Source organism: Leopardus geoffroyi, chromosome A2 (assembly GCF_018350155.1).
Source record: "Leopardus geoffroyi isolate Oge1 chromosome A2, O.geoffroyi_Oge1_pat1.0, whole genome shotgun sequence".
Lineage (NCBI taxonomy): Eukaryota > Metazoa > Chordata > Mammalia > Carnivora > Felidae > Leopardus > Leopardus geoffroyi.
The window spans coordinates 135,560,182-135,586,975 of NC_059331.1; the positions used below are offsets into that span (position 1 = coordinate 135,560,182).

At 38.6% G+C, this 26,794-nt stretch overlaps 1 protein-coding gene across 5 annotated transcripts in view; it reads left to right on the plus strand.

Annotated features, from left to right (window-relative positions):
* The first annotated feature begins 7,041 nt into the window (after nt 1-7,041).
* ST7 (suppression of tumorigenicity 7) overlaps nt 7,042-26,794 on the plus strand; it is a 251,253-nt gene continuing 231,500 nt past the window's right edge. For all 5 annotated transcript variants that reach the window (XM_045495396.1, XM_045495398.1, XM_045495395.1 and 2 more), the window contains exon 1: nt 7,042-7,323. In XM_045495396.1, coding sequence (XP_045351352.1) covers nt 7,173-7,323 — 151 coding nt within the window. In that variant the 5' untranslated portion in view covers nt 7,042-7,172. The remainder of the gene's footprint in view (nt 7,324-26,794) is intronic.

The following is a 26,794-nucleotide window of genomic DNA, read 5'->3' on the forward strand; positions in this document are numbered from 1 at the left end:
AATCAACTTTATGAGAGGTAAAAAAAAATTCAAACAACCCTATCTCCCTTATTCGTGTTAAAAAACGATTTAACATCGTGATTTCATTTCAATTCAGCATACAAGGCCTGTGCCAGACCCAGGAGGGGATCTAATAAAAAGACATGGACCAATGAACAAATCTATAAAGTGATATGTTAGACACATTGACAAATATGTCTAAATATGGGAGTCCAAGTTAAGTGTCTTTTTTGGAATAAAAGTGTGTATAAATATGCAATGCATATAAGAAATAGAAGAGCAGATAATTAAATCTAGGCCATAGCATGTTATTTGCTACAGTTTATTCAATCAGACTTGACAAGTTAATTCAAATCGGCTTGATTGAGTATGTGGACATCTTCAGCTCTCAGGGAGAATGACGAACTTTGATCAAAGGAAAAAAATGTACTGTAAAAATAGTACTATAAAGATAATTTAGAGTCAGGAAAGACTCAAGGGAAGCCACAGCTTCAATTATAATCCATATTCACTGTCATTATTAACAAGGAGATAAGACCCATTATAGTTAAATGTGCATAAGGTGCCAAATTTAGCAGCTGTGCAATAGCATTGAAATGCAAAATAAAAGGGAAATTTGGAATGATTTTTGCAAGGCAAAATAAAGAAGAGGAATTAGAATTGATATTAGATATACAATTAATTTGGCTGGAGTGGGCAAGTACACTACTTAACACTAGCCTGAAATGTACTTTAAGATGAAAACAATCTGATTTTTTTTTTCTTTCCATTTTTTAGATTAAGTTTCTACATAGGCCAAATATACCAGATGATAGTGAAATTTCCACTTTAATTTGCATGCCTAAGTATAGTCTTGCACATTAGAAATGGGAACAAAATGGAATGTAACCAATAAAATGTAAGTGAATGCATCATGGTTAATTCTCAGTCATTTCGATTGTCAAATTCTCAGACATTTGAGAATAAATGCTCTGTATCAGTAACAAAGAAAAAACTAAGCTTATATAATGACTCTCAGATTTTTCTTAATTCTACCAATAATTCTATAACATGAGTGTAACCTGATTTCCGGATTTTTTTTCAATGCAACAGATTCTTTGTTTAATTAATATGTCTAAATTTGTCAGGTGCTTTGGAGGTTTGTGTGCATGAACTTGAAATATGAAGCCAAAATCACAGAAGAACATGCTATGCACATAGCAAGTAAGTAGACAGCATACTATTTTTGTACTCAGAACTATTTTATATGATGGTTATTACTAGTGCTGGGTATTATTGAAATCTTATAATTTTTAGCAAAGAGGTGTCTAGGTGTGACTCTGGATCCTGAAATTCTAGACAGTCATGGGCCAAAAATGCGCAGTTTTAAAATTAAATAATAAAATTGGGATAACTGATGGTGTTTTACACACACAGTAAATTTCGGACAATGGATTTTTAGTTTGATTAAAAGTGCTATTTTTTTAAATTTTAGTTTGAGTATCAAGAATAAAAAGAAAGTATACTATTATCATTTCTACACTATTTAACCTATAACTGTAAAACCAGCCCATCTTAGACTATCTTCCCAAGAGTAAAGATATTGATTATAATAGTAAGGAATAAATAGAATAAATAAAGACAGTAATACTGTTACCTCACATGATTGGTTAGCCTAGGAAACAAAGGATCAGAAAGAACTTTAGAAGGTTTCTTAAAATATATATTTCTGGTCCTGTTTTTTTGAATATATGTGATCTCTCTGCTATCTCTCAGATTTTTTCTTTTTAATCTCACTCATCTTCTAGTTTTCTCTCCTATTTCAGCAGTGTAAAGAAGACTGTAAAAATTTCCAAAGGAATATTATTTTTTCTTTGAAAATGAAGTACTGTCTCCACTAGCTAGAGCAGGATTTTAGGGTGAAGATAGGGTTAGGTTGCCTTCAGATCCTTTTTTTTTTTTAAGTTTATTTATTTATTTATTTGTGTGTGTGTGTGTGTGTGTGTGAGAGAGAGAGAGAGAGAGAGAGAGAGAGAACAGATTCTTTTTACAAGGCCCTGATCATTCTATTTTGCATTCTTGCTATCAGGATTATTCTCTGTATCAAGAAACCTTGTCTTTTTAAAATAATATTGCTTTTTTAAAATAGATTAGGGATGCCACTAATTATTGACATGTCTGTGAAAGGCTTTATATAGAAACTAAGATATATTTTTTAAGGAATAGGGGAATGAAAGTATGATTATACTCAATCATACAATTTCTAAACCTAGTCATTTGTCAATCTTTCACTGTAAGATGACAATGTGTGTGCATGTATTCTTCTTTATACATACAATATTACATCTTGGGGTCATTCTCCCTAAGTCTTTTGATATCTAACTCATCTTTCCAACTATATATGGATAGTTAAAATTCCATCCTTTCGATATCTCTATGAGAGAGTATGTTGTCTTGAAGAAGTTAGAAATGGCAAATTCCCTTCCAAGCCTATTTGTCTGCCCTACTGGTTTTCAACACTAAACTAGATTGGAGTTGCACTTATTCAGTTCTAAAGAAGTCACTGAATGAGGGTAACCAGTTAGGGTGTTATTCATGAATATAGGGTATTGACTAATTCATAAATTCAACCAATGAGCGTGGGTGAGTTTTTTGTTTATTTTAACCAGAAACCGGAGTCAGAACAGTTATTTCTTTTTTAAAAAAGTTTTAACGGTTTTATTGTTTTGTGTTTATTTCTGAGGTATATTGACATACAATATCCTATTAGTTTCAAGTGTACATCATAATGATTCAGCATTTTTATACATTATGAAATGATCCCATACTAAGTCTAGTTATCCTCTGCCACCAAACTTATTATACTATTATTGACTATATTCCCTATGCTGTACATTACATCCCAATGATTTATTTATTTTATAACTGGAGGTTTGTACCTCTTGGACCTGTTCACCTATTTCATCTACCTCCAACCCCTCCCCCCTCTGATAACCAACAGGTTGTTTCCTGTATTTATGAGTCTCTGTTTTGTTTGTTCATTTATTTTGTTTTTTAGATTCCACATATGAGTGAAATCATTAGGTATTTGTCTTTTTTTGCTGAATTATTTCACTTAGCATAATACCCTCTAGGTCCATCCATGTTGTTGCAAATGGCAAGATTTCATTCTTTTTTATGGCTGAATAATATCCATTGTATACATGGATATATACATATATATATATGGATTATATATATGAACATCTTTTTGATCCATTCATCTATAGATGGACACTTAGGTTGCTTCCATATCTTGACTATTGTAAATAATGCTGCAATGAACAATTGTATTGTTCTTGTATTTCTTTGTGTTTGTGTTTCTTTGGATTGGTGTTTTCACTTTCTTCAAATAAATACCCTGAAATGGGATTGCTGGATCAAGAACAGTTATTTCTTGCATTGTAATCCCAGATGAACTCTGAAAATCACTTACAAAAATAGATTCTTAAACTTATAAAAAAGTATAAACCTAAAGACTATAACAGCCAATATATGCATATACACTTGTCAACACCACTTACAAACAAAAGACAATAGAGAAATGATTTTAAAGAACTTTTTTCTTATTCAGCTCAGATATTTTATCAGACTAAGATACACATTTTAACCAAACGTATAAACTGATTTATGAGGAATTTAGGAGTGTGTTGTTTTTACATAATCCCCAGAAATTAATGGTCATATAACTCCTATCATACAACCATGGGTAGTTACACCTGGTGGAAGACCAAATCTTAAGTTTTACCCCTGAATTAAATCTAAGATTAGTATTCTTTTTTTTTTTAATTTACTATTCTAACTTTTTTTTTTATTTTAGAGAAAGAGAGAAAGGGTGCGAGTGGGGGAGTGGGGCAGAGGGAGAATCTGAAGCAGGCTTCATGCGTGGCACAGAGCCTGAGGGAGGTGGGGCTCGATATCGCAACACCAGCATCATGACCCCAGCCGACATCAAGAGTCGGCTGCTCAACTGACTGAGCTACCCAGGTGGCTTTATAAAATATAAGATTTGAAATTTCTTTGCATATGATTGATTTTCATTCCTTTATACAACACTCATAAGCATTTACTGACCATGTACTATGTGCCAAACATTAGCACTATTTGTATTAGGAGGTAAGAGGACTAAAATAAACAATAATAACATATTACCTAATATTAGAGGCCTCAATTTATTACTAGAGAGGAAAGATACTAACTAGGCATTGTGCTAAGCATTTTCAGTAGTCATCTCATCAAACCTTTCCAAAAGCCCCATGTAATAGGTACAAGTGTAATCCATTGAACAGATGATGGAACTAAACTGGCTCAGGGAAACTCAGTGACCTGTAAAGAGCACCCAGGTAGTGAATAGCAGCACCAAGAATAGAGCCCATCATTGTCTGGCTCCAATCCTATGCTTTAACAGCCTACCGTAAGCTTCCTGGTGTTGTATCTCAGGAAAGAGACTGAACTCTAGGAGGCAGGAGGGAGCTGGTGTCACAAAGGAGGTGATATTTTAAGTGCATCTCTAAATAAGCTGTCATCGGGCAGTTTGGGCAGGAAAGAAGGTTGGTGGGAAGAACGTCACAGAAAAGTATACTATAGGCGGGTCCTGTGGAGCAGGAGGTTGAAAGGCATGAAAGAGAAGAGCGTGTATGCCAAAACTTTGGTGGTATGAAGAGTGTGTGCCCAGGATGGGAGATGAGACTGTGTAGGTTGGGAGGAATGCCCTGCAAACCTTGAGTGCCATCTAGATTTTATCCTTGAGGTGGGCATTGGAGTAGGAGTAGGAGTGGAGTAGGAGTAGGAGTGGAGTAGATAGGGCCGTGAAGGATTTTAAGCAGGGAATGAGTTTTCAGAATTGTACTTTTAAAGGTAACTCTGGCTGAGAAGTGTGGAAGAAGGCGGAATGAGCCGGGATGAGGCATGGCGGTGGTGGTTGTGATGGTGGTGCTAGTGTTGCTTGTGGAGAAACCAGTGTTAGGAAGCCCACACATTTTTCTCTGTGAGGGATGATCAGATTATGACACTAAAGGCTATTGCGGAGGAATAGAGAGAAGTGACAGATCGGGGACAGCCCTTGATGCCCAATTAAATGTGGAGAGGAAAGGAGGTGAGAGGGACTCCCGTGCCTTCTGGGGTTGGGGGTGATCCTCAAATTTCTGAATTGGGGAGCTGGAAGGGTGGTGCTCATTCTCTGACAAAACTCTAGAAGGAGGAGCAGTTGGAGGTGAGTTTGGATGTAATAAGCTTGGGGTGACTGTGAGCCATTCCACTGGGAGATAGTCAAGAGGAGGCTAGACACATCTGGGTTGTTGTTATTTCGTGAATGGTTCTGCTCAAAAGAGCCACCCTTTACCTTTTATTGTTATCCTGCCTATCCTACCAGTCACCAAGGCCTGTCAATTCTGCTTTCTTAAATAGTTCTTTAATGTTCACCGACATACATCTCTGAATTGATCATTTGGATTTGTGTGTGTGTGTGATGCCAAATGACAGTAAACACCTTTGTGTTTCTACAAGGCTCTGCAAAATCAGGTCTTCTTCAACTTTCTTTCTCGACACCGTTCCATGGAGAGCCTGCATTTCAGCCACACTGAAGCAGCCACACTTCCCAAGGGATCGTGCTCTTACTCTTGTGTCCAAGCACAAAGACATGTCTCCAACTCCAACCCCCATTCCTGGCTGAACACTAGGGAGAGGCAATAATGAGTAAGACAGGCTGATCCTTCAGGAGTGCCTAGTAGATAATCAGAAAACTGTGGCTCATCTGAGTCATATTTATATCCTTTCCTTGAGGTTCACTGACAGCAAAAAGCAAGGCCCCAGGACGCTCATTTAAAGCAAGTAGGCAATTCTGTAGAGAATCTGGTGGTTACTTCTCATAACATAAAATAGGTGGTTCATGTACTCATGTTGCTTATTTCTACTGGAATTAGTGAAAATGTGAGAGTAGTTCTATTATGTATTATGTATTATGCCATAAATACATCCTGTATGCAAGAAGTTAAAGAAGCTTGTTTTATTATAGAGAAAACTACAACTAGGCAAAGCAAAATTTATCATAAAATATTCTGCTGAATACTCAGAATTCTAAACATGTCTTGGCTGTAGATTGGATAACCTGCAATTACTCTATTACTTTCTAATGCACAGAAACTGAAATTATTTATGGACAGAAATAGACTTTCAACTTTCATTTGGTAAAGGCAACATTTTATTCAGTCCAGACAAAAACATTTATAATAATCTTGCTCAAACTAGCCCATTTAGAATAAGCCAAAATTATCCCAGAAAATTGTTTATATTAAAAACAGGCTGAGAGTTGTTTGAACTGTGAATCCCCGCCCCCCCCCCCCCCCCCCCCGCAAATTAGAGGATAAACATTCTTCTTGTTAAGATTTCTTTGGAAAACCCCTGTGCTGCTCCAAGGAAGACAAAACAAAGGTAAATAGCGTGTGCAACGGAAATCTTGCTTAACAGCATGATTTATTTTCCAGCCTACTAACCAGTGACGGGAGCACATCTATCTTTTCCCAACTGCCCTGAGTTTATTCATCCCTCTGAGTCTGAATTTTGAAAACAAGGAGTGGAGTGTAGAGTTTAAGACCTCTATGGGTCGATGTGTGGCATTCATCACACTGCAACTTAATTTGGCTCGAGTTTAGGGTAAACTACTAGATCGCTTTGTGCCTCGGTTTCCCTGTCTACAGAATGGGGACTGTTGAAGGGGTTAAATGAGATCCTACAGAGCTTGGAACAGTGCCTGTCATATAGTAAACCCTCAACATATGTGAGTTATCATTATCAAGAGTTCCCCTCCGCGCCCCAGTTGGCCTGTCTTTCTAAATATTAGCACAATAAATATAAATGGCATCAGAACGTGAGGGGGCAGGGGCCACGTGATCCCTCCACGAAAGCCACATGTAGGGGCCTTCAGAGAGTTAGCAATAAGGCTGGAAAAGGAAAGGTAGGCGCGTCCGTGGCCCGCGCGATTTCCCGCCGCGCCCGCGTCCCGGGCGGCGGGCGGGCTCCGGGGGCGCCGGGCCACGGCGGCGGCGGCGGCGGCGGCGGCGGCGGCGGCAGCGGCGGCGGCGCGAGCGGCGCCTCCGGGCCGGTGAATCATCCCGGCAGACACCGAGAGCCGCGGCAGCAGAGAGCAGCGCTGAAAAATGGCTGAAGCGGGCACGGGCTTTCTGGAGCAGCTCAAGTCCTGCATAGTTTGGTCTTGGACTTATCTCTGGACCGTGTGGTTCTTCATCGTGCTCTTCCTGGTCTACATCCTGCGTGTGCCCTTGAAAATCAACGACAACTTGAGCACAGGTAAGGCCGGGGCAGTCGGGCCCACGGCGCTCGCCCCTCCCCCGCCCCGGAAAGTTAGTGCAACTCGCGCGGGGCCGCGGCTGGCGGGGGCGGGAGGCCGGGCGCGCGCTCGGGGACGCGCCGGGGCCCGCGCACCGGACGCCCGCGGCCACCCGCCGAGGACGCGGCGCCTCAGGTGGCCGGGCCCGGCGGCGGGGTCCGAGGAGCGTGAGGGGGCGGCCGGCGGCCTTTCCGGCCCCGCGGAGGTGGAGCCGCGCCGCGCACACGCCGCGAGGCGGGCCCGGCAGGCGGCGTCGGCACCGCGACCTGATCCGGTCGCCCTGCCGGGTGCTCGTCTGCAGGCGACAGAGAGGATGGGAGTCGGGAGCGAGGGCGTTCCCGCGGACGCCCCCTCGGGTGTCTGCGCGCGGACCCCGAGGTTCCCCTCAGAGTTAGACCGTGCCTTTCCTCACTGCCTCTCTGCCGAGGGTGCCGAACACCCGAAGTGTAGTCGCGCCGGGCTTCTCTCCCCAGGCGCCGGCACTCGGCCGGCGGAGGGCGCCTCCGTGGGGGTGCTGCCAGGGGTGCCCAGCTCTGAAGGCCCTCAGCAGGAGCCGAGCCGGGACCCGGGGGCTCGACTGCCCGGGCTGCGCCCTTGGGGGTCCGAATTTGAGCCCCCGGCGTTGAGGGGCGGGGCGGGGTCGCTGTGACTTAGAAGGGAAGAGGGATACCTTGTTAGGGGTATGGATGACGTGTCGGGTTACCAAACGGAATGTCAGAGGGACAAGGAGAGACGGGAAATCGAATTCGTGATGGTTTTAAGTGTTCTCTACCCTTCTCTGTACCCTCTCCCCGCCTGCCTTAGGCTCTGGTAACTAGCCTGTCCCGAATCTTTGATCCAGCTCCGCATGCTAAGGAAGTGAGTCCCGCATGTCTCATACCCACGGTCGTAAGTGAAGGTGATTAGAACAGGACCTTAATAAATTGGCAGCCAGCCGACTGAATCCTTAAAAAACAGCCACAAAGAAAATCCACGCCGATAGAAACACTCCAGGGACAATTCAGAAACACAAAATATATTTTGAAGGAAGGGTTACGGTCCTTTTCGAAGTCTGGAAATAGTTGTGGGACTAAAGATAGATAGGTTTTTATTATTTAGTTAGTTTAGTTTGGTTGCGTTTCACAGTACTTTGGAGAATCCTGACAGCCCAGAATATGTATGTAATGGATGTATTTACATACTGTTGGAGTCCAGGTCTGGTAATGCATTTTCCTGTGTGTTGTTAACTTCACTAAAACAGTTTTTAGAACGTTTGAGATAATCTACTCATTTTGTTAGATACTTGTGCTTTTAAATTCTAAACCTCAGGCACTTTGATAACTGTAACTTGAACTCATGTTCATACTTACATTTGTTTCATAGTGACCCTGGGAGACAGGATCCTGCACCCTAGAATCATCCTTTCATTTTTAATAACTTTTGCTCAGCCTTTGTATTTAGTCATCTCAAAGACCATGGCTTTCTGGCTATTTTTCATATAGAGTTGCTGATTGTCACAATACATCTTCATTGTTTTAGGCGAATATATCTCCAGGATACTTCTAGTCCCAAAGCCCTGTAATTTTGAGAAGTTATTTGAATATATGTGGTAAGGAAATCCTGTATTTCTTGATAATTTGATTTTTTTTCTTCCCAGAAATTTATTGCAGGATTTAAAAAAATGTGAACATTTCCTATTTAATACAACTTTAAGATTTGTGTTTTGGAACACACATTTGTATACCACATTTTTTAAAAAGTAGATTAAATAATCATCCGTGTGTGTATTTGTGTGCATGTGCCCATAAGTGCCATTTATCAATCCTCTGTGCAGAACAGGCAAGAAGCAGAACACCTATTGGGAAACGATGTAGTTTTTAAGGGAGAAAATACTGTAGTTAGATCTTCTCCCAGCAGCTGTAAATCTGGCATGTCTACAAATACCTTTGTTAATTTGTAAAGGGTTGTTGCTCTTTTGGGCTTGTAAGCGATAGAAAATGTGAAGACGTACAGGCCTTCAGGGCTGGATCTCATCAGATATATGATGGAGGGAGCCTGAGGCTGTTTTCTGTAGTGATGCTGGACTTCTGTTTTCAGTGTGGTTTTATGCACATTTTAGTCATAAAAGAAGGTAAAAGGAGAAGCATATAGAGACAACTACCTCTCTGCTATTTTTGTGAGAAGATGAGGAAAATGGGGACATTGTCCTTGCAGGGAGAGCTAGTGGATTCTAATAGGACTCATTTTTCTATTCCTAAGTACTGGTGCTTGCTCTTCCTGTGGCGGTGAAGGCGAGTATCCCTGCGGTTGCCACTGAGTCTAGAGCTGCCTTTAGGGAGCTGTGGGTAGCACAGGCCTCCTTCCTCAGGGATGGTGAAGACATCATCACAGTTGGGCAGACTGGTGAGGCAGCCAGGAGCCCAGGGCTTCCATGACACAGCCCCAACTCTGTACTTTGTGGAATCTGGTAAAAATGTTCCAGAGTTGTTTTGGATATCTGCTTGGCATGTTCTTAATAGATTGATTACCAATGACAACTTTAATATTTCTGACCTCATTTGATCTGTTTTTTGATAAATGTGCTTTGTCTGATTTGCTCTTTAAAAAAATTTCTTGAATGCCTCCAATGCATAGGACATTGTGACAGGTGCTATCATGGGGAAGATCTACAAGTTTGTAAAACTCAGGCAAAATTAGCAGTTTACCACATGGGAAAAACTTTCTGTAATGCAAAGTGAAGCAGGGCAAGGCAGTGGGAGCTTTTCTTGGACTGAACTTTGGAACATGAAGAGAATTCTGTGGTTCTAAGTTGGGGATGCAGAAAGTAGTCTTTCCAAGGTCAGATTCAGCTAACTGTGAATCATGTGGAAGTTAAAACAATGAAAGAAAAAGACTTTAATGAACAATGATACCTTTGTTGCTCTTCTATCATGTATGGTTTTCCAAGTAAAAATACCTTTAAGGTTCTTTTTATGGTGTGCCCGAGTTCCATTGTTCTACTTCCTTACTACTACCATGTGGGTTTACTTGACCTTCACTGCATTGAGCCTACCTGTGCCATTTAAGGATAAAGTTTGGAGAATTCCACGTAGGGAAAACATCACATTGGCAATGAGATCTTGCAATGAAAAATGAATTTTAAGAAAGATAAGGGAGAATACAAACATATTAGAAATAGCACACATTGGTTAGCTTTGATAATTGATTTTTTTTGATGCTCTGCCCTTGAGTTGGCTAGGAGAATGTTAAAACAATTTCCTATGATTTACTGAAAATAGAATGAACTTTTAACATGATTTTTAAAAGCCCCAAATTATGTTATTGCTTGTCAGTTTTCAGGTGAATTAATATATTAAAATAATTAAAATAATATAAATTAATGTATTAAAATAATATATATATAATAATAAATTAATATAATAAAATATAATTAAAATAATGCCCTTTTCCCAAAGGGCAGAAAATTAATTGTTGATAGGAGCAGTCATGTAGGGTATTATTCAAGAGAAACAGTGGAATAGATTAGTCTTTAAAAAGTAGCACAACTTTATACTGCAATGTTGATAGCACTTTCTCATCTACTCTGTGTTCTGAAATTTTGGATGCTGAATTTAAAACACTTTGCATGTTAACATCGTTTCTTAAAAAGGGCGCCTTTGCAAGTTTTGCACCAGGCAGCATACGTGATTTTCCATTTCTTTTTATGTTTCCTGAAAAGCAAATTTTCAAAGGCTTTTGAAATGCTATTTAATTCCTTTTAGAAAACAAATGTAATAGTCTGACCTAGGCTTAAGTTTGTTTATATTATAACACTTTTTTTTTTTTTTGGTGTTAATTAAGGTGGTAAATACAGATGCAAAACTCTTATATTACTGAGCTGAAATGAAACATAAATATCATTTAGTTATAACTCAGTTTTGAGTATTTTCATATTGGAAATAGTTGCTCTAAATGTAATTAATACTCTAGATTTCTGGTCTCAAAGGCTGCTTGCAGTTAATGTAGGTCTTTTACCCCCACTGTGCCTGTTGTCTAAAATGTTCTCCCCATCTGTAAATCCTACTCATCCTTCAAGGACCAGCTTGCCTGCTGCCAGATGATCCTTTCAGCTGAAGTGCTGTTATCTGAGAGGCATGTTGGCAGATTTTACCTTGCATGAATTATTGTTTTGTGATTCTAATTCTTTGTTTTCCAGTATAATTTCTTGCACATAGGAGTAGTTCCTTACCATTCATTGGATGAATGAATTTCCAGGTTGTGGTGTACTCAGTGGGTTGGGATTGGAATGATTAAATTGATTAAACACGTTAGTGGGTATGTGCCTTACTTAAATTTTTAGCTTCACATCCAGGTCAGAGGTTGACACAAAAACTTAAATTCTGTGATTGGTCATATGCGTGTGATTCATGGTGGTCCAGTTCATGAACACATGAAAGGATAATTTTCTAATTAATGTCAGCTTTGAGTTTAGGATATATCCCAGACATTTTAGTTGTCCTTACTTATTTTGGAGACATTTCTCTCAGCCATTAATGAAGAAATGTAAATGATACTTATTTTAAAAAGATTTTTAAAAATGTTTTTTATTTATTTTGAGAGAGAGAGAGAGGGGGAGAGAGGGGGTAAGGGGCAGAGAGAGGGAGAGAGAGAGAATCCCAAGCAGGCTCCACACTGTCAGTGCAGAGCCTGACTCAGGGCTTGATCTCACAAACTGTGACATCATGACCTGAGCTGAAATCAAGATTCAGATGCTTAAGCAACCGAGCCATTGGTGTCCCAGTGATACTTTTTCTTTAGGCCCTCAGTTTCTGTACATGTACAGTGATAGTTTTATATTCTTTAAGATTCTTTCTAGCTCTAGGATTCTTTTGCAGTGTTTTGGGATAAATTTCATTGAGTGTAGAGTGTAGAAACAAGCAAATACATGGACTTAATATATGTGAACATATATACTTAGTGAATATATTTTTTCTGGTTTGAACTCTAATTCCTGCTGTATACAACTTCAGATACTATGCAGCTTCCTTCAAAGGCTTTCCATCTCACTGAAAGTAAAGTCCAAATATATTCTGCCGGCTTACAAAGTTGGATGATCTGACCTGTTTCTACTCTTCCTTTCTGAACTTCTACCACTCTTTCTTGAGATCACTCCCTTCTAAGACACGTTGTGATTTTTTTTCTTTATTCTTCAACATACTTGCTTATTCCTGCCTTATGGCTTTTGCACTAGCTGTGCCCTCCCCCCAGAATGCTTTCCTACTTGATTTTTGCACAGTAGTCTTAACTATTCACATCTCTGCTAAAATTCACTTCTTTTGAGAGGTTTTCCTGATGACCCAATCTAAAATGACCATTCAGTTACTGTCATATCACCGTATTTGAATTCTCTGCATAGCAGTTAGCACTGTTTGCTATAGTTCTTATCTGTTTATTTATTTATGCATTCTTTTAAAAAATTATTTAAATTCAAGTTAGTTAACATACAGTGTAGTATTGGTTTCAAGAGTAGAACCCAGTGATTCATCACTTACATGTAACACCCAGTGCTCATCCCAATAAATGCCCTCCTTAATGCTCATCCCCCGCCACCACCTCCCTTCCATCAACCCTCAGTTTGTTCTCTGTATTTAAGAGTCTCTTATGGTTTGCCTCCATTTTTATCCTATTTTTTCTTCCCTTCCCCTAAGTTCATCTGTTGTGTTTCTTAAATTCCACATGAGTGAAATCATATATTTATTTTCCTCTGACTGACTTATTTCACTTAGCATAATACACTCTAGTTCCATCCATGTTGTTGCAAATGGCAAGATTTCATTGTTTTTGATTGCTGGGTAGTATTCTACTGCATATATATATATATATATATACACCACATCTTCTTTATCCATTCATCAGTCAATGGACATTAGGGCTCATTCTGTAATTTGGTTATTATTGGTTAGCTTTGCTATAAACATTGAGGGGCATGTGCCCCTTTGAATCAGCATTTTTGTATCCTTTGGATAAATACCTAGTAGTGCAATTGCTGGGTCATAGGGTAGTTCTATTTTTTAACTTTTCGAGGAACCTCCATACTGTTTTCCAGAGTGGCTGTACCGGTTTGCTTTCCCACCAACAGTGCAAAAGGGTTCCCCTTTCTCTGCATCCTTGCCAACATCTGTTGTTTCCTAAGTTGTTAATGTTAGCCATTCTGACAAGTGTGAGGTGGTATCTCATTGTGGTTTTGATTTGTATTTCCCTGATGGTGAGTGATGTTGAGCATCTTTTCATGTGTCTGTTAGCCATCTGGATGTCTTCTTTGGAAAAGTCCCTATTCATGTTTTTTGCCCATTTATTCACTGGATCATTGTTTTTTTGGGTGTTGAATTTGATAAGTTCTTTATAGATTTTGGATACTAACCCTTTATCTGATATGTCGTTTGCAAATATCTTCTCACATTCCATCAGTTGCCTTTTAGTTTTGTTGATTGTTTTCTTTGCTGTACAGGAGCTTTTTGTCTTGATGAAGTCCCAATAGTTCATTTTTTGTTTTTATTTTTCTTGCCTCCAGAGACATGTCTAGTAAGAAGTTGCTGTGGCTGAGGTCAAAGAGGTTGTTGCCTGTTTTCTCCTGTAGGATTTTGATGGTTTCCTGTCTCACATTTGTGTCTTTCATCCATTTTGGGTTTCTTTTTGTGTATGGTGTAAGAAAGTGGTCCAGGTTCATTCTTCTGCATGTCGTTGTCCAGTTTTCCCAGCACCATTTGCTGAAGAAAACTGTCTTTTTTCCATTGGATACTCTTTTCCTGCTTTGTTGAAGATTAGTTGGCCATGCATTTGTGGGTCCATTTCTGGGTTCTGTATTCTGTTCCATTGATCTATGTATCTGTTTTTGTGTCAGTACCATACTGTCTTGGTGATTACGGCTTTGTAATACAGCTTAAAGTCTGGAATTGTGATGCTTCCAGCTTTGGTTTTCTTGTTCAGTGTTACTTTGGCTATTCAGGGTCTTTTCTGGTTCCATTTTTAGGATTGTTTATTCTAGCTCTGTGAAGAATGTTGGTGTTATTTTGATAAGGATTGCATTGAATGTGTAGGCTGCTTTGGATAATATAGACATGTTAACAATATTTGTTCTTCCAATCCATGGGCATGGAATATTTTTCCATTTCTTTGTGTCTTCTTCAGTTTCTTTCATAAGCTTTCTGTAGTTTTCAGCATACAGATCTTTTACCTTTTTGCTTAGGTTTATTATTAGGTATCTTATGGTTTTTGGTGCAGTTGTAAATGGGATCAATTCCTTGATTTCTCTTTCTGCTCTTTCATTATTTGTGTATAGAAATGCAATTGATTTCTGTACGTTGATTTTATATCCTGCACCTTTGCTGTATTCACATATCAGTTCTAGCAGTATTTTGGTGGAGTCTTTCAGGTTTTCCATGTAGAATATCATGTCTATTTCTTTTTGTTGTCTGATTGCTGAGGCTAGGACTTCCTAGTACTATATTGAACAACAGTGGTGAGACTGGACATCCCTGTTGTGTTCCTGAGCTTAGGGGGAAAGCTTTCAGTTTTTCCCCATTGAGGATGATGTTACCTGTGGGCCTTTCCTACATGGCTTTTATGATATTGAGGTATATTCCTTCTATCCATACTTTCTTGAGGGTTTTTATCAAGAAAGTATGGAGTATTTTGTGCAATGTTTTTTCTGCATCTATTGAAAGGATCATATGATTATCCTTTCCTTTATTAATGTGGTGTATCACATTGATTGATTTGCAAATGTTGAACAATCCCTGTAGCCCAGAAATAAATCCCACTTGATCATAGTGAATAATTATTTTAAGGTACTGTTGAATTCAGTTTGCTAGTATCTAAAATTAGTCTCTAAAAGGCAGCAAATAGATGGATCTTGTTTTTTATCCATTCTGATACCCAGTGTCTTTTGATTGGAGCATTTAGTCCATTCACATTCAGAGTGATTATTGAAAGATGAATTTAGTGCCATTGAGTTACCTGTAGAGTTGATGTTTCTGGTGATGTTCTCTGGTCCTTTGTATTCTTTTTTCTTTTTTTTTAAACGTTTATTTATTTTTGAGAGACAGAGAACAAGCAGGGGAGGAACAGAGAGAGAGGAAGACACAGAATCCGAAGCAGGCTCCAGTCTCTGACCTGTCAGCACAGAGACTGACGCGGGGCTCGAACCCATGAACCGTGAGATCATGACCTGAGCCAGAGTCAGTTGCTTAACCAACTGAGCCACCCAGGCCCCCGTCCTTTGTATTCTTTTTTTATGCCTTCTCATTGTTGTCCCACAAGTGACTGTAAACGCCATGGGAGTAAGGGTCTTGTTTTGTCTTACTGCCTATCCCCAGGATCTTGAACAGTGACTGTTTAGGGCCTAGGGCTTAGTATGTTTTGTTGAATGGAAAACTATGTCATTTGGTTGTGGTGACTCAGCAGTAGCACTGTTTTTTGGGAATGTTTTTCAAATCTGTCAGGTATTCATTTCTTTCTTTTTTTTAATTTTATTTCATTTTTTCCTGAGTTACTTCAACGAACAAATCAAAGCACACCTGGTGGAGGGTCCAAACCACCACTACGAGTAGGGAGATAAAGCAACCAGAGTCACAACAACAGAAAGCATGTAACACACTCCAAAAAACACCTCCTGAAGGGCCAGGCCCTGGACAGTGTATGACCCTTCTTTAATATAGTAGTGCTTGCAGGTGCAGGACACATAACAAGCTATGAAAACACCTAAGGGACAGAAAACTAGTCAAAATGATGAAACGGGAGAATTCTTCTCAAAAGAAATTCCAGAAAGAAATGACAGCTAAAGAATTGCTCAAAACAGATATAAACAATATATCTGATCAAGAATTTAGAATAATAATCATAAGATTATCATGTAGTTAGTCATTTCTTATGAGATTGAGAATTGTGTTTACTGACTCTAAGTGATAAAGGCTACCCTGAAATCTTGACTGATGTTCCAAAATATTTATATGTTTTGATCCATTCTTTAGGGGTAGACTATAAGGAAAGCTATCCTTTTGGTCCATATTGTAAAGTAAGTTTAATATAAAGAATATTAAGAGTAAAAAAATTGATCGCATTGGGAGCCAGTTTGCCTAATATGACCTGAAACTTCAAACATGGGATTTGCAGAGTTAGGTACCTCATATTATCTGTAAGGAAGGAGCTTGGGATTCTACTAACATGGAAAAAGTTCTTATATATAGGGAAGGGCAGGGTAAAAGAAGAAAGATTTGGTTGGGAAGGCTTTCATAGCATTATTGTCAGGCATTATGAAACACACAGAAGCAGAATTTGAAGTGATTAGAAATACTTAAGCACAAGTTTTAATTCATGTATTTGCATATTCTTCCCACTAACTATAGAAGCATTTCTAAGTTTATATGAGAAGCCAGAATGAAAATAGTTTTAGCATTTAAGAAATGTGCTTTATTGCCAATTTCATTGTAATATGTTTTTCTCTGTAAAGTACTATCTGATGAAAGAAAGGAATACCAGCTATGATGAGATGAAAGGAGCATTGAATTTAGAAGATTTAAGTTCAAATCCCAGTTTGCCATCTGCTGGGTATCATTGGACAAATTAAGACTCTTCTCATTTACAAGATGAGGAGGATAATCTCTATTTCTTAGATTTATTTTGAACTCTAAATGAGATAACCTTTAGCACTGAGCCCTGAGCATAAATAATACTAACAACCATATGTTGTATACCTGGTTGTTAGTCCATTTTGTGGACTCTGACTGTGTTTATTCATTAGTTAATTCATTCATCCACTGGTTTGTTTATTCATTCATTTGGAGAGGAGAGGCAGGTGCCTGTAGATTGACAGATTATTCCTGTCAGTTATTATTTGGATCTATGATCTCATGTCAGTTGTATTCCTCCCAGGTTCTGCATTTGTTTTCTGTGCTGAACAATTATCATCTTCTAATATATTGCCAGGTTCACTAATGCTTCCAGGTATATTTTGCTCCTTATGAGCAAGGTCCATGCATGGTAAAGTCACATCTTAAAAATAGGATTGAATGTAAATCTGTTGATGTGAACTAGGAAGGGATGAGGAATTAACCTTTACTGGGTTCTTCTGAGAGCAGGGGTTATGACTTTTTCATCTTTGTATTTCCATCATATGGTCATCACTCAGTGATAATATGTGAAAAGGTGAATGCATGAGTATTTTTAAGGCTTCCCAAGATTAATGGCAGTGGTGGTACATTTCTTATTTCGCTTCACCACATAAGGTTTTTCTTTCCCTTGGTTCAGAGGGCTGTTGTTGACACTCACCATTCAAGGCTGGGTTTATTATTTAGCTCATAACTGAAACTCAGAGAGATAGGGGATTCTGCTGAGATAACTGGGGCAAAAGCTCAAAGACAAGGGAGGAAAAAAGAGCGTTCTTGTGAATCAGAGGAGGTGTTTGCCCTAGGTAGAATTAATGGGCAAATTCAGAGCTGGAAAACACTACGGAGAAGAAGAAATAGTCTGGTGTAAACGTGACTAGTCAGATGATGCTCAGTGACTGTCTGGACATGGGGCTGGAATGGGATTGACAGCAAGTATAGAACTGGACAAGTAGTACAACTTAAGGAGTATTTGTACTTGCTAAATAGACTCTAGTAGGCACAACCCTGGGCATTGTATGAATTTGGGTCATGGCTGAGATCATGGCATGAGTCTCTATGGCTGAGATTATTCGCCTTTGGTTTACCAGCCTCGTGATGGAATTGGTTCCTTGACTGGAGTGCAACTTCATATGAGATGATAAATTAATTGAATGAGAAAGTGCTTTGTAGACTTTAAACTATTTAAATCCAAGGCATTGTAGTAGGTTGTTTCTCTAGAAGTTTGTATTCTATAGGCTTTGTCTCTCACAGGGAAATGGCAGGTTAAAATATATAATGGGATCTCATTTATCCTGGGTAGTGTTTGAAGAATATCTAAGAATTGCACTAAGCAGGGTAATGGTTTATTGTTGGTTTTTTAAAAAATTTTTTTAGTGTTTATTTATTTTTGACAGAGAGAGAGAGACAGAGCATGAGCAGGGGAGGGGCAGAGAGAGAGAGGGAGACACAGAATCAGAAGCAGGCTCCAGGCTCTGAGCTGTCGGCACAGAGCCCGACGCAGGGCTCAAACTCAGAGACCGCGAGATCATGACCTGAGACGAAGCTGGACGCTCAACCGACTGAGCCACCCAGGCGCCCCTATTGGGTTGTTTTTAACTACACAGGACTGAACATCTGTTTGTTGTAAATATGAAGCAATATCTTCTAGCATCCTCATTGTATTTGAGATGTCATTGTAAAGATATCTATAAAAGGCTTTTACTTTCCCAGAAGAGAGAGAATATGTAATGAAATTATTTTTTGATGTTACAGTGGAGTAGCTTAGTTGCTCCTGTGTTACTGTTACCAGTCATTCAAATATAGCAGGCATTCCTGCAGTACCTATTGTGCTAAAATAAGAAACTGACAGGCTCCATTAGCCCCAGCAGTGTTTCATATTAGCTGTGGCTGTGGTCAGAGGAATCACTGTGAAATTCCCGCTACTAAATTTCTCAGCAAAATAAGGCAACATTTATCTGAGAAAGAATTTTTTTCTCTGAATTTTAGGAAACTGAAAGTGTGCTAGCTATAGGCATACTTTACGGAGTACCCTAACTTTGTTTCGTAAATTGACTTAACAGATCTAACAAAGGATGTTGGTTAAGGTCAACCTTTTTGAAAATTTGAGAAAACTGTAGAGGGCTTTAAAGGATCTCTTAGGTCAGTGAGCAAGCACTATTTGTTATTTTTTTGTATAAAACGCTTAACAATTTAAAATAACACAAACATTTGAAACACTCTGAGGCATAAAAGTCTTAAAAAAAGAAGCAGTTTGGGTCTAGATTTATGTGTGATCTACAGTTAGAGGATTTTTTGTTTTGTTAAGAAGTCTATTGTAATACCATTGTAAATTGTTATTTGTTTTGCAATAGGTAGAGTATAGCTCTTCTCTTAAGCTTTTCCAGTTTGTAGTCTCTTTAAGAGAAAGAGAGAATGAGAGAATGAAATTTACTTTTCTACCAAATTGATCTTTTCCTTTATTTGCTAGGTACTGTTTATTGAGCATTACTAATAGAACTAATAAATTGATGCTCTTGGGGTGTTTATTATATTCACTTGACTCCATTGGTGTCCTTTCCAGGATATACATTTATATTCCTATAATGGCACATACTAACTACTGGTGTGATCTGGTTTGTGCTGGTGGGCAATTCCCATCCTCTGTCATTGGTATCTTTTATTTAAAATAAAACAAGACAAAGAAAAAGTAAAACAAAAATAAATTATACTTTTCTCAGTTCAGGCTTAGATAGAGTACTTGAGATTGTGGTTTAGAGAAAGTTTTTCTTCACTTATTTGGCTCTGCTAACAAAGAGAATATTTTAAACTGCACCCTTACACTTGAGAGATAAAGTGCAAGAAGCTAAATTATAATATTTAAATATTAGAAACTTGCTTCTCAATTATTTTTTTATCTAAGCCAAAAGTTATATATGCATTGTCATTATCACTCAGTAAAACTGTGAAAATGTAATATATACAATTTTATAGAAAATCTAATTTGTTGGAGAAAGGCATTATCCTAAAAATAAACTTTTTCTTTCTTTACATTATTGGAACAATTAAATTCTTAGAGGGAAGTACAGAAGCACTGACAATTAAGTTTCAACAAAGATATACAGATATTAGTTTTGGTTATAGAAGTATTCATAAAAATGTTCAGTTTTTACAGGTTGTGTATTTTGGGTTTTTTTGTTTTTGTTTTTGTTTTTGTTTTGCTTAGCCACAGAAAATACTGTAACTATTTCTGCTGGATTTTAAAAGACAGTTAAAAGAACTGTGAATCTTAAAATGAGCACTTTTAGTTTTAACCATGGGAATATATGTGATGGAGAAAACAAGTAAGATACTTAAAAAATATAAGGCAAACAACATGTTACTGTTTAAGTGGGAGGGGATCTAAATTTAAAGCTTGCATCAAAACTGTTAAGAGAGAACAGAGATTTGTTATGGCCCAGTCTAAAGGGAAAACTTAAATGATATTAGTATGTGTAGTGATTAGCAGACTGGGACTAACCAGGGAAACAGAGTTGTGTAACAGTGAGGGTATAGGATGGGCTTTTCCCTACTGTGTCTTGAACATTATGACCACCCATTGTTTCATGTCTAGCTTACTCTCTAGGAATAAACATGACTTAGAAGTAGAACATAAATGCCTTTTTAATGTATATTCTTATGTTTAGAATACCTGCAAAAGCAAAAGGAGATATAAAAACATTTTGACATCAAGACAGTACCTTATTGGTGGATTACATTACTTTGTTGCATTTATCTCAATAAAATGTTTTATTTCATTCAAAATATGCTCTTAATATGTGAATTCCATTAATACTTAGCTTTATAGGAATCTCTTTTTGTCATTGACTAGCCAACAAGAAGATTGAAGAGTGGGATAGGTGTGGAGAATAGAAATGTGAATAAGACATGGTTCCTGTCTTCAAGGTCCTTGGTGCAGAGAGGGGAAGAGAAACAGGCATACAATCAACTGTAATCCAAAGTAAAATGTGCAGAGCCCAAAGGAGCAAATCAATACCAAACACCAAGGGATGAGAAAGCTTTAAATTCATGGTGGAAGTTACTGAGTTAGACCTTGCTCTAGGAATCCCTGAGGCTAATGGAACTGCATTAACAAAGTGCCTTCAGAACTTGGTGCCTTCAGAACACTGCAAATGTGGCTGAAGGATGAAAAAGGAAGAGTGAGAATCTGTTGAGGTTAAATTGGAGTTCATTGTGAAGAATTAAAAAAATTGAAAAAGTTCTGATTCTGATGCATTTTACCTGTATGGAAAAGGATAGGAATATTTTGCCATAAGTATTCATATTGCTTTTCCTTTCTCTTTTTAGTGTAAACTATATAAACTGTATTTTATGGAACACTTTTAGATTTACAAGAAAAATTACTTTGTGTAAAGACTTCCTATATACCTCACACCCAGTTTCTATTATTAATGTACATTAGTGTGGTACATTTGTAACAATTAATGAACAATCTTGATATATCCTTATTAACTGAAGTGCAGAGTTTATTCACATTTCCTTAGTTTTTACCAAATGTTCTTTTATGGTCCAGGATCCCATTCAGAATACCATACTCACTACATTTGGCAGTCCTGTCTCTTAAGACTCCTCTTGGCTGTGACAGTTTTTCATACTTTTATTGTTTTCGATGACCTTGACAGTTTTGAGGGTACTGGTTAGGTGTTTTGTAGACTATCCATTAGTTGAAATTTTTTGGTATTTTTCTCATGATCTTTCTGGTATTATGGGTTTTGGGGAGGAAGACCACAGAGGTATAGTGCCATTTTTATACATATCAAGGGTACATACTATCAGTTTGACTTATCAGTGTTGATGTTGACCTTGATCAGCTAGCTGAGGTAGTGTTTGTCAAGTTCTACACTGTAAAGTGACTCTCCCTCCCGCCCACCTCCATCCCCAAATACTGTCCTCTTAGAATGGAAGTCACTTTGCGCAGCCCACAATTAAAGATTGAAGAGTTTTGCTTCCCCTTATGGAAATAAACAAGGACCATGCAAAGGAGAACAAGTAAAGGCTATTACTTCAGAGCTTGCTACAGCCACCCTCACTTGCTTTTGGCAGGGACTGGAAGGCAAGCAACTAAGTAAGAAAGCTTTGCAGCAGAAAAAAAAGGAAGGCTTCAGGTAGGCCCTAACTGGAGGCTTTTGGCACGGGGAAGCTGAAGAAGGCTAACTATAAGCAGAACATACTCTGTTGTTGATTTAGGGGAGCATATTTAGGTTTTTTTCAGGTTGATCCTAAATTTGAAATGGGGACAAAAAATTAGAGAAACTGTCATTTATTGGTTAAGTCCTGATTGGGCTGATTACTACAGAAGTTGTGGTTTGGCTTTCAGGACTGGTGTTGTGAGTTCTGGATCAGAGTTCCATTTTTATATGTGGTCTGGTCACTGCCTGTTTGTATAATCAATCTCTTACCCACCTTGAGGGTAGAGTATTTACACGCAGAGTTGGAATGGTTCTCATAGGAGATTTATCTGTTCCTGTTTATTTCATTAGTATGGGCTCATGGATATTTATTTTATATATATACATATATATATTTATATATATATTAAAAAATTTTTTTTAATGTTTATTTATTTTTGACAGAGAGACAGCATGAGCGGGAGAGGGGCAGAGAGAGAGGGAGACACAGAATCTGAAGCAGGCTCCAGGCCCTGAGCTGTCAGCACAGAGCCTAAAGCAGGGCTCAAACCCACAAAGCCATGAAATCATGACCTGAGCTGAAACCAAGAGTCAGATGTTTAACTGACTGAACCACCCAGGTGCCCTGGGAGCCCTTTCAGATGACTCCTGGGTCCCTTTGACATACATTCTTCATTATGGTTTTTAAAATTTTTTAAAAAATTTTATTTATTTTTTTACTGTGTATTTATTTTTGACAGAGAGACAAGAATGTGAGCGGGGGAGGGGCAGACAGAGGGAGATACAGAATCTGAAGCAGGCTCCAGCACAGAGCCCAATGCATGGCTTGAAATGCAAGACATGACCTGAGCTGAAGTCTGACGCTTAACCAACTGAGCCACTCAGGTGCCTCCATTATGGTTTTTCTTTTTAAGCACTTCCTTACTTTATAGTGCTGCAAGATGCTCCTGGCTCATCTTGTATATTTCCTGCCCCATGTCTCTCTCTCTCTCTCTCTCTCTTTTTAAATTAACGCTTACCTGTACAGGTAAAGCTGTACCATATCCCTTACCCCCCCTTTCCTCTCTATTGGTAAATGTATTCCTGAAGTTGGTATTATTTCCTTTTATTTAATGTATTCATAAACAATACGTAGTAATTTTTTGCAAGTTTAAAATATTGACATGAATAAAGTAGTAATAAGGTAGTAATAAGGGTACAGCACATACCTTTCAGTAACTTGTTTCTGTTATTTGACATATGCTGGTGAAAGTTTTACATGTTGTAGCCATAGTTCATTTATTTTAATTGTGTAGTATTCCATTGTGTGAATGTACTGTGGCATCTACATTTCATTACAAATGAACAGTGAATGCTGCATAAACCTCTTTGCACTTGTGTCTGATTTCCCCAGGGAAGGGATTATCAATGGTAATAGTACCCAGTAGGGAAAGTGTAGAAATTTGTGGGGGACAATTTTAGTTATTACAATGATTGGCATTGAAAGGATGAGGACAAGGATTCTTGGTGACCCACAATGTATATGTTTTCCTGTATCCTACATAATTTTTAAATATATCCCACAGGTATTCATACAGGCAAAAAATCTGTTTATAGTTATCTGTTCATTCCAGATGTCCTTTTTAATAGGTATAGTATATGCTATTGATTTTAACAATTCAAATTACCATGTAAATCGACTAAAGACTACTTTGTTCAGAGCTTCACCAAGAATTGTTCATCATTTTGGAAACTCATAACTCCAGTAGCAATACTGTTTGTAGTGTCTGAGTTACTAATACAACACATTTGCATCAGCCTGTATCAGTAGATTTTGCATTCTTGGTGATACTTTGTAGGAGTACAAATATCTGTCTATTTCATTAAATCTTCTACTGAAGTCATGAAAACTTTGCATTCTGAATACAATTGGACTATTTAAAATAGGGTTGGTCCTGGGATGAGGCAAATGAGGTGCGTAGGTGAAGAATTTAAGGAGATATTCACTCCCAGAGTCCTGCAAGCACAGCTTCAGCTAGGTTTCTTATGGGGTAGAAAAAGGGTGTTTAACATTATTTGTTTATAAAAAGGAGATGTTAAATATAATTTGGCTGAGAACCTCTGCTTTAGGGCGTATACTCGGAAGCATCTATTTCTCAGCCATGTGAACATCTCTAACTTTATTGGATATTGCCATATCACTTTATAGATGGTTGTAGCAGTCAGAGATTGCTGCAGTAATGCTACATAAAACAAAATAGAAACAAACAGACAAATACTTTAAAACTTAATGGTTTGGAATAGTAATTATATTTCCCCATTGATTTGTGAGTGTTGCAACTGCGATGAGTGAGGCCAGATTCCTGATTCCAGACTCTGGGCTCTAGTCTGTTGGCTGCAGGTTGGGTTCCATTTTTCTCAGTCTTTTATACAAACAGCTACCCATTCTCATGGGAACTGGCAAGAGCAAAAGAAAGACAAGTAGAAGTATGTGAAACCTCATGTGGACGATACCTAGAACTGGCTCATTGCCACTTCTGTTCGTTTTCTGTTTGGCCAGAGCAAGGCACATGGCCAAGCCCAACATCTCTGCGGGAGGGGAAATATACCCTGCTAATTCTAGTGGGTGATACTGCAAAGTCATCTGGCAAAGATGTGGATCATAATTTCAAAACAAGGAGGATGTGAAGAATTATGATCAATGATTAATTTACCACATTGGTTATTCCATTATATACTCTACCAGTCCTGTGTGCAAGCTTCTGTTTTTCAACATTGTCACCAAATCTTGAGGTTACCTACTTCAATATTTTTGCTAGTTTGACGGGTACCAAGTGATATACTGTTATTTTAATGTCCATTTCCAATTGTATATGTCTATTTAGCAGTCATTGAGACATTGATGGTTTCCGTGAACTGGATAGCGCTTAGTATTGCCAGAGTGGGTCTGTTCTACAACAGTATATGAAATAGCTTTCTTTTACAGGTGGGAGAAAAGCCACCTCCTTATCAGGTTTGGTACATCTCTTCCTGCTGGAATAATACATTCTTATATGACTTAATACTCAGAAGTTCAGGTCTTTTCTGTGTGATTCTTTTACTTTTCAGTGGCTTAGTTTTAGTGAATCTCTCTTCCCACCTTCCCCAAACTCCTTTGTACCATTGTCTTCACTGCTACTAAGTCAGGCCCAGCATGCCTGCTTGGCTTGGTCTTACAGAGGTGATTTTAATCTGGAGTGCAGCTGACTGGGGCACCAAACCCTGAATAGTAATGGGGCTTTAATCTTGAAGCCACACTTTCAGTAGATGGTTGGGCAATTCCAGGATTCTCTTTAACAGGCTAGTGGTTGGCAACTTGCTACATTCTTCAGCGTCAGTAAATTTTATCCCATCAGGTAAGCAGGGAAAGGTGCCAAGAGCTTAGCTGAGTCATTCCTTGGCTCCTTCTGGCCAGCCTCACATCCTTTGGTAAAACAGGTAGGCTTTCTGGCCATTGGCAGTCTTCAAAGAGAGAAACAATAGGTCACAAAGGCTGGGCCAGTATATGTGGAACAATGTGTCTCTTGCCAGGGAAGGGAGAGGCTGCTTCCTGGTCTGCAGTGTATGCTTTTCTGATGTCTTCAGATCTCCTTTTCCCTGGAGGCACCAGCTTCCACAGGATTAGTGAGGATGAATCCCAGTTCTGATGTCTTAGAATCCAGCATCTTGAAAGGCAACAGAGGAGACCAAAGGTAGAATGGACCAGTGGATCCTAGAAAAAAGGCTGTTGACTAGAACTTTGTGTAAGCAGTTTTGAATGGGGGAAATTAAATGCTTTGATATATATTATGGAGATAATTATTGCTGGCAAAGATAAGGTTACTATGCCAGTGAAGGTCCTAGCAGGAAACAGATCACTCAAATTGTTAATTGAGAAGAATTTAATAAAGGGATTATTTATGAAGATGTGGGCAGGATAATAATAAAGGATATTTTATTAATAATAAAAAATAGTGCAATACACTGGTGCTAAGTAGCAGGGAGCCATAACCATATGTAGGTCTGAAGCGACAAGGGGAAACAGCAGTTCCTGGAACCTGGAGAGATAGTTGTAGAAGGGCCATGGTCTTTAGTACAGAGACAGGGCCAGTTTGTGACCCTGAGATGATTCTCAGACAACTAGGAAAAATGCCTGTCTCTAGTCTCCTTTCACTCTCTTAATCCCTTGTAAGGGTCTCTCATTGGCTGATCCAACCAGAAGCCAGAGGGCAGAGTGGGAAAGACAGGAAGTAGACATGGAGGGGAGCAAAGGAAAAATATCTAACATAAGGCATTTTTCTCTGACTCCTTGAACCATTTTTTTTTAAAGGTCTATCTCAAGGTTCTGTTTTCAACAATTTTCTTTTCTTAGGCTGTACCCTTTGGTGATTTTACGTTAGATGAGACTTAACTGTAGATTTCTTTTCTGACTCTCTCCCAACTTCCGGGTTTGCATTCTTAACAGCCTATTAGATATTTTCATTGACATACAGATCACTAGCTCTTTCTCTTTTCTTGCTAGCAGAGCTCCATTTTTCTTAAGGATTCCACCATTTTCAAGAGACATAATAATCTTTATCTATCTTTTCCTTTATATGTGGTAGTTGGCAAATCCTGTCAGATTTGTAATGCCTCATGAATCTCTC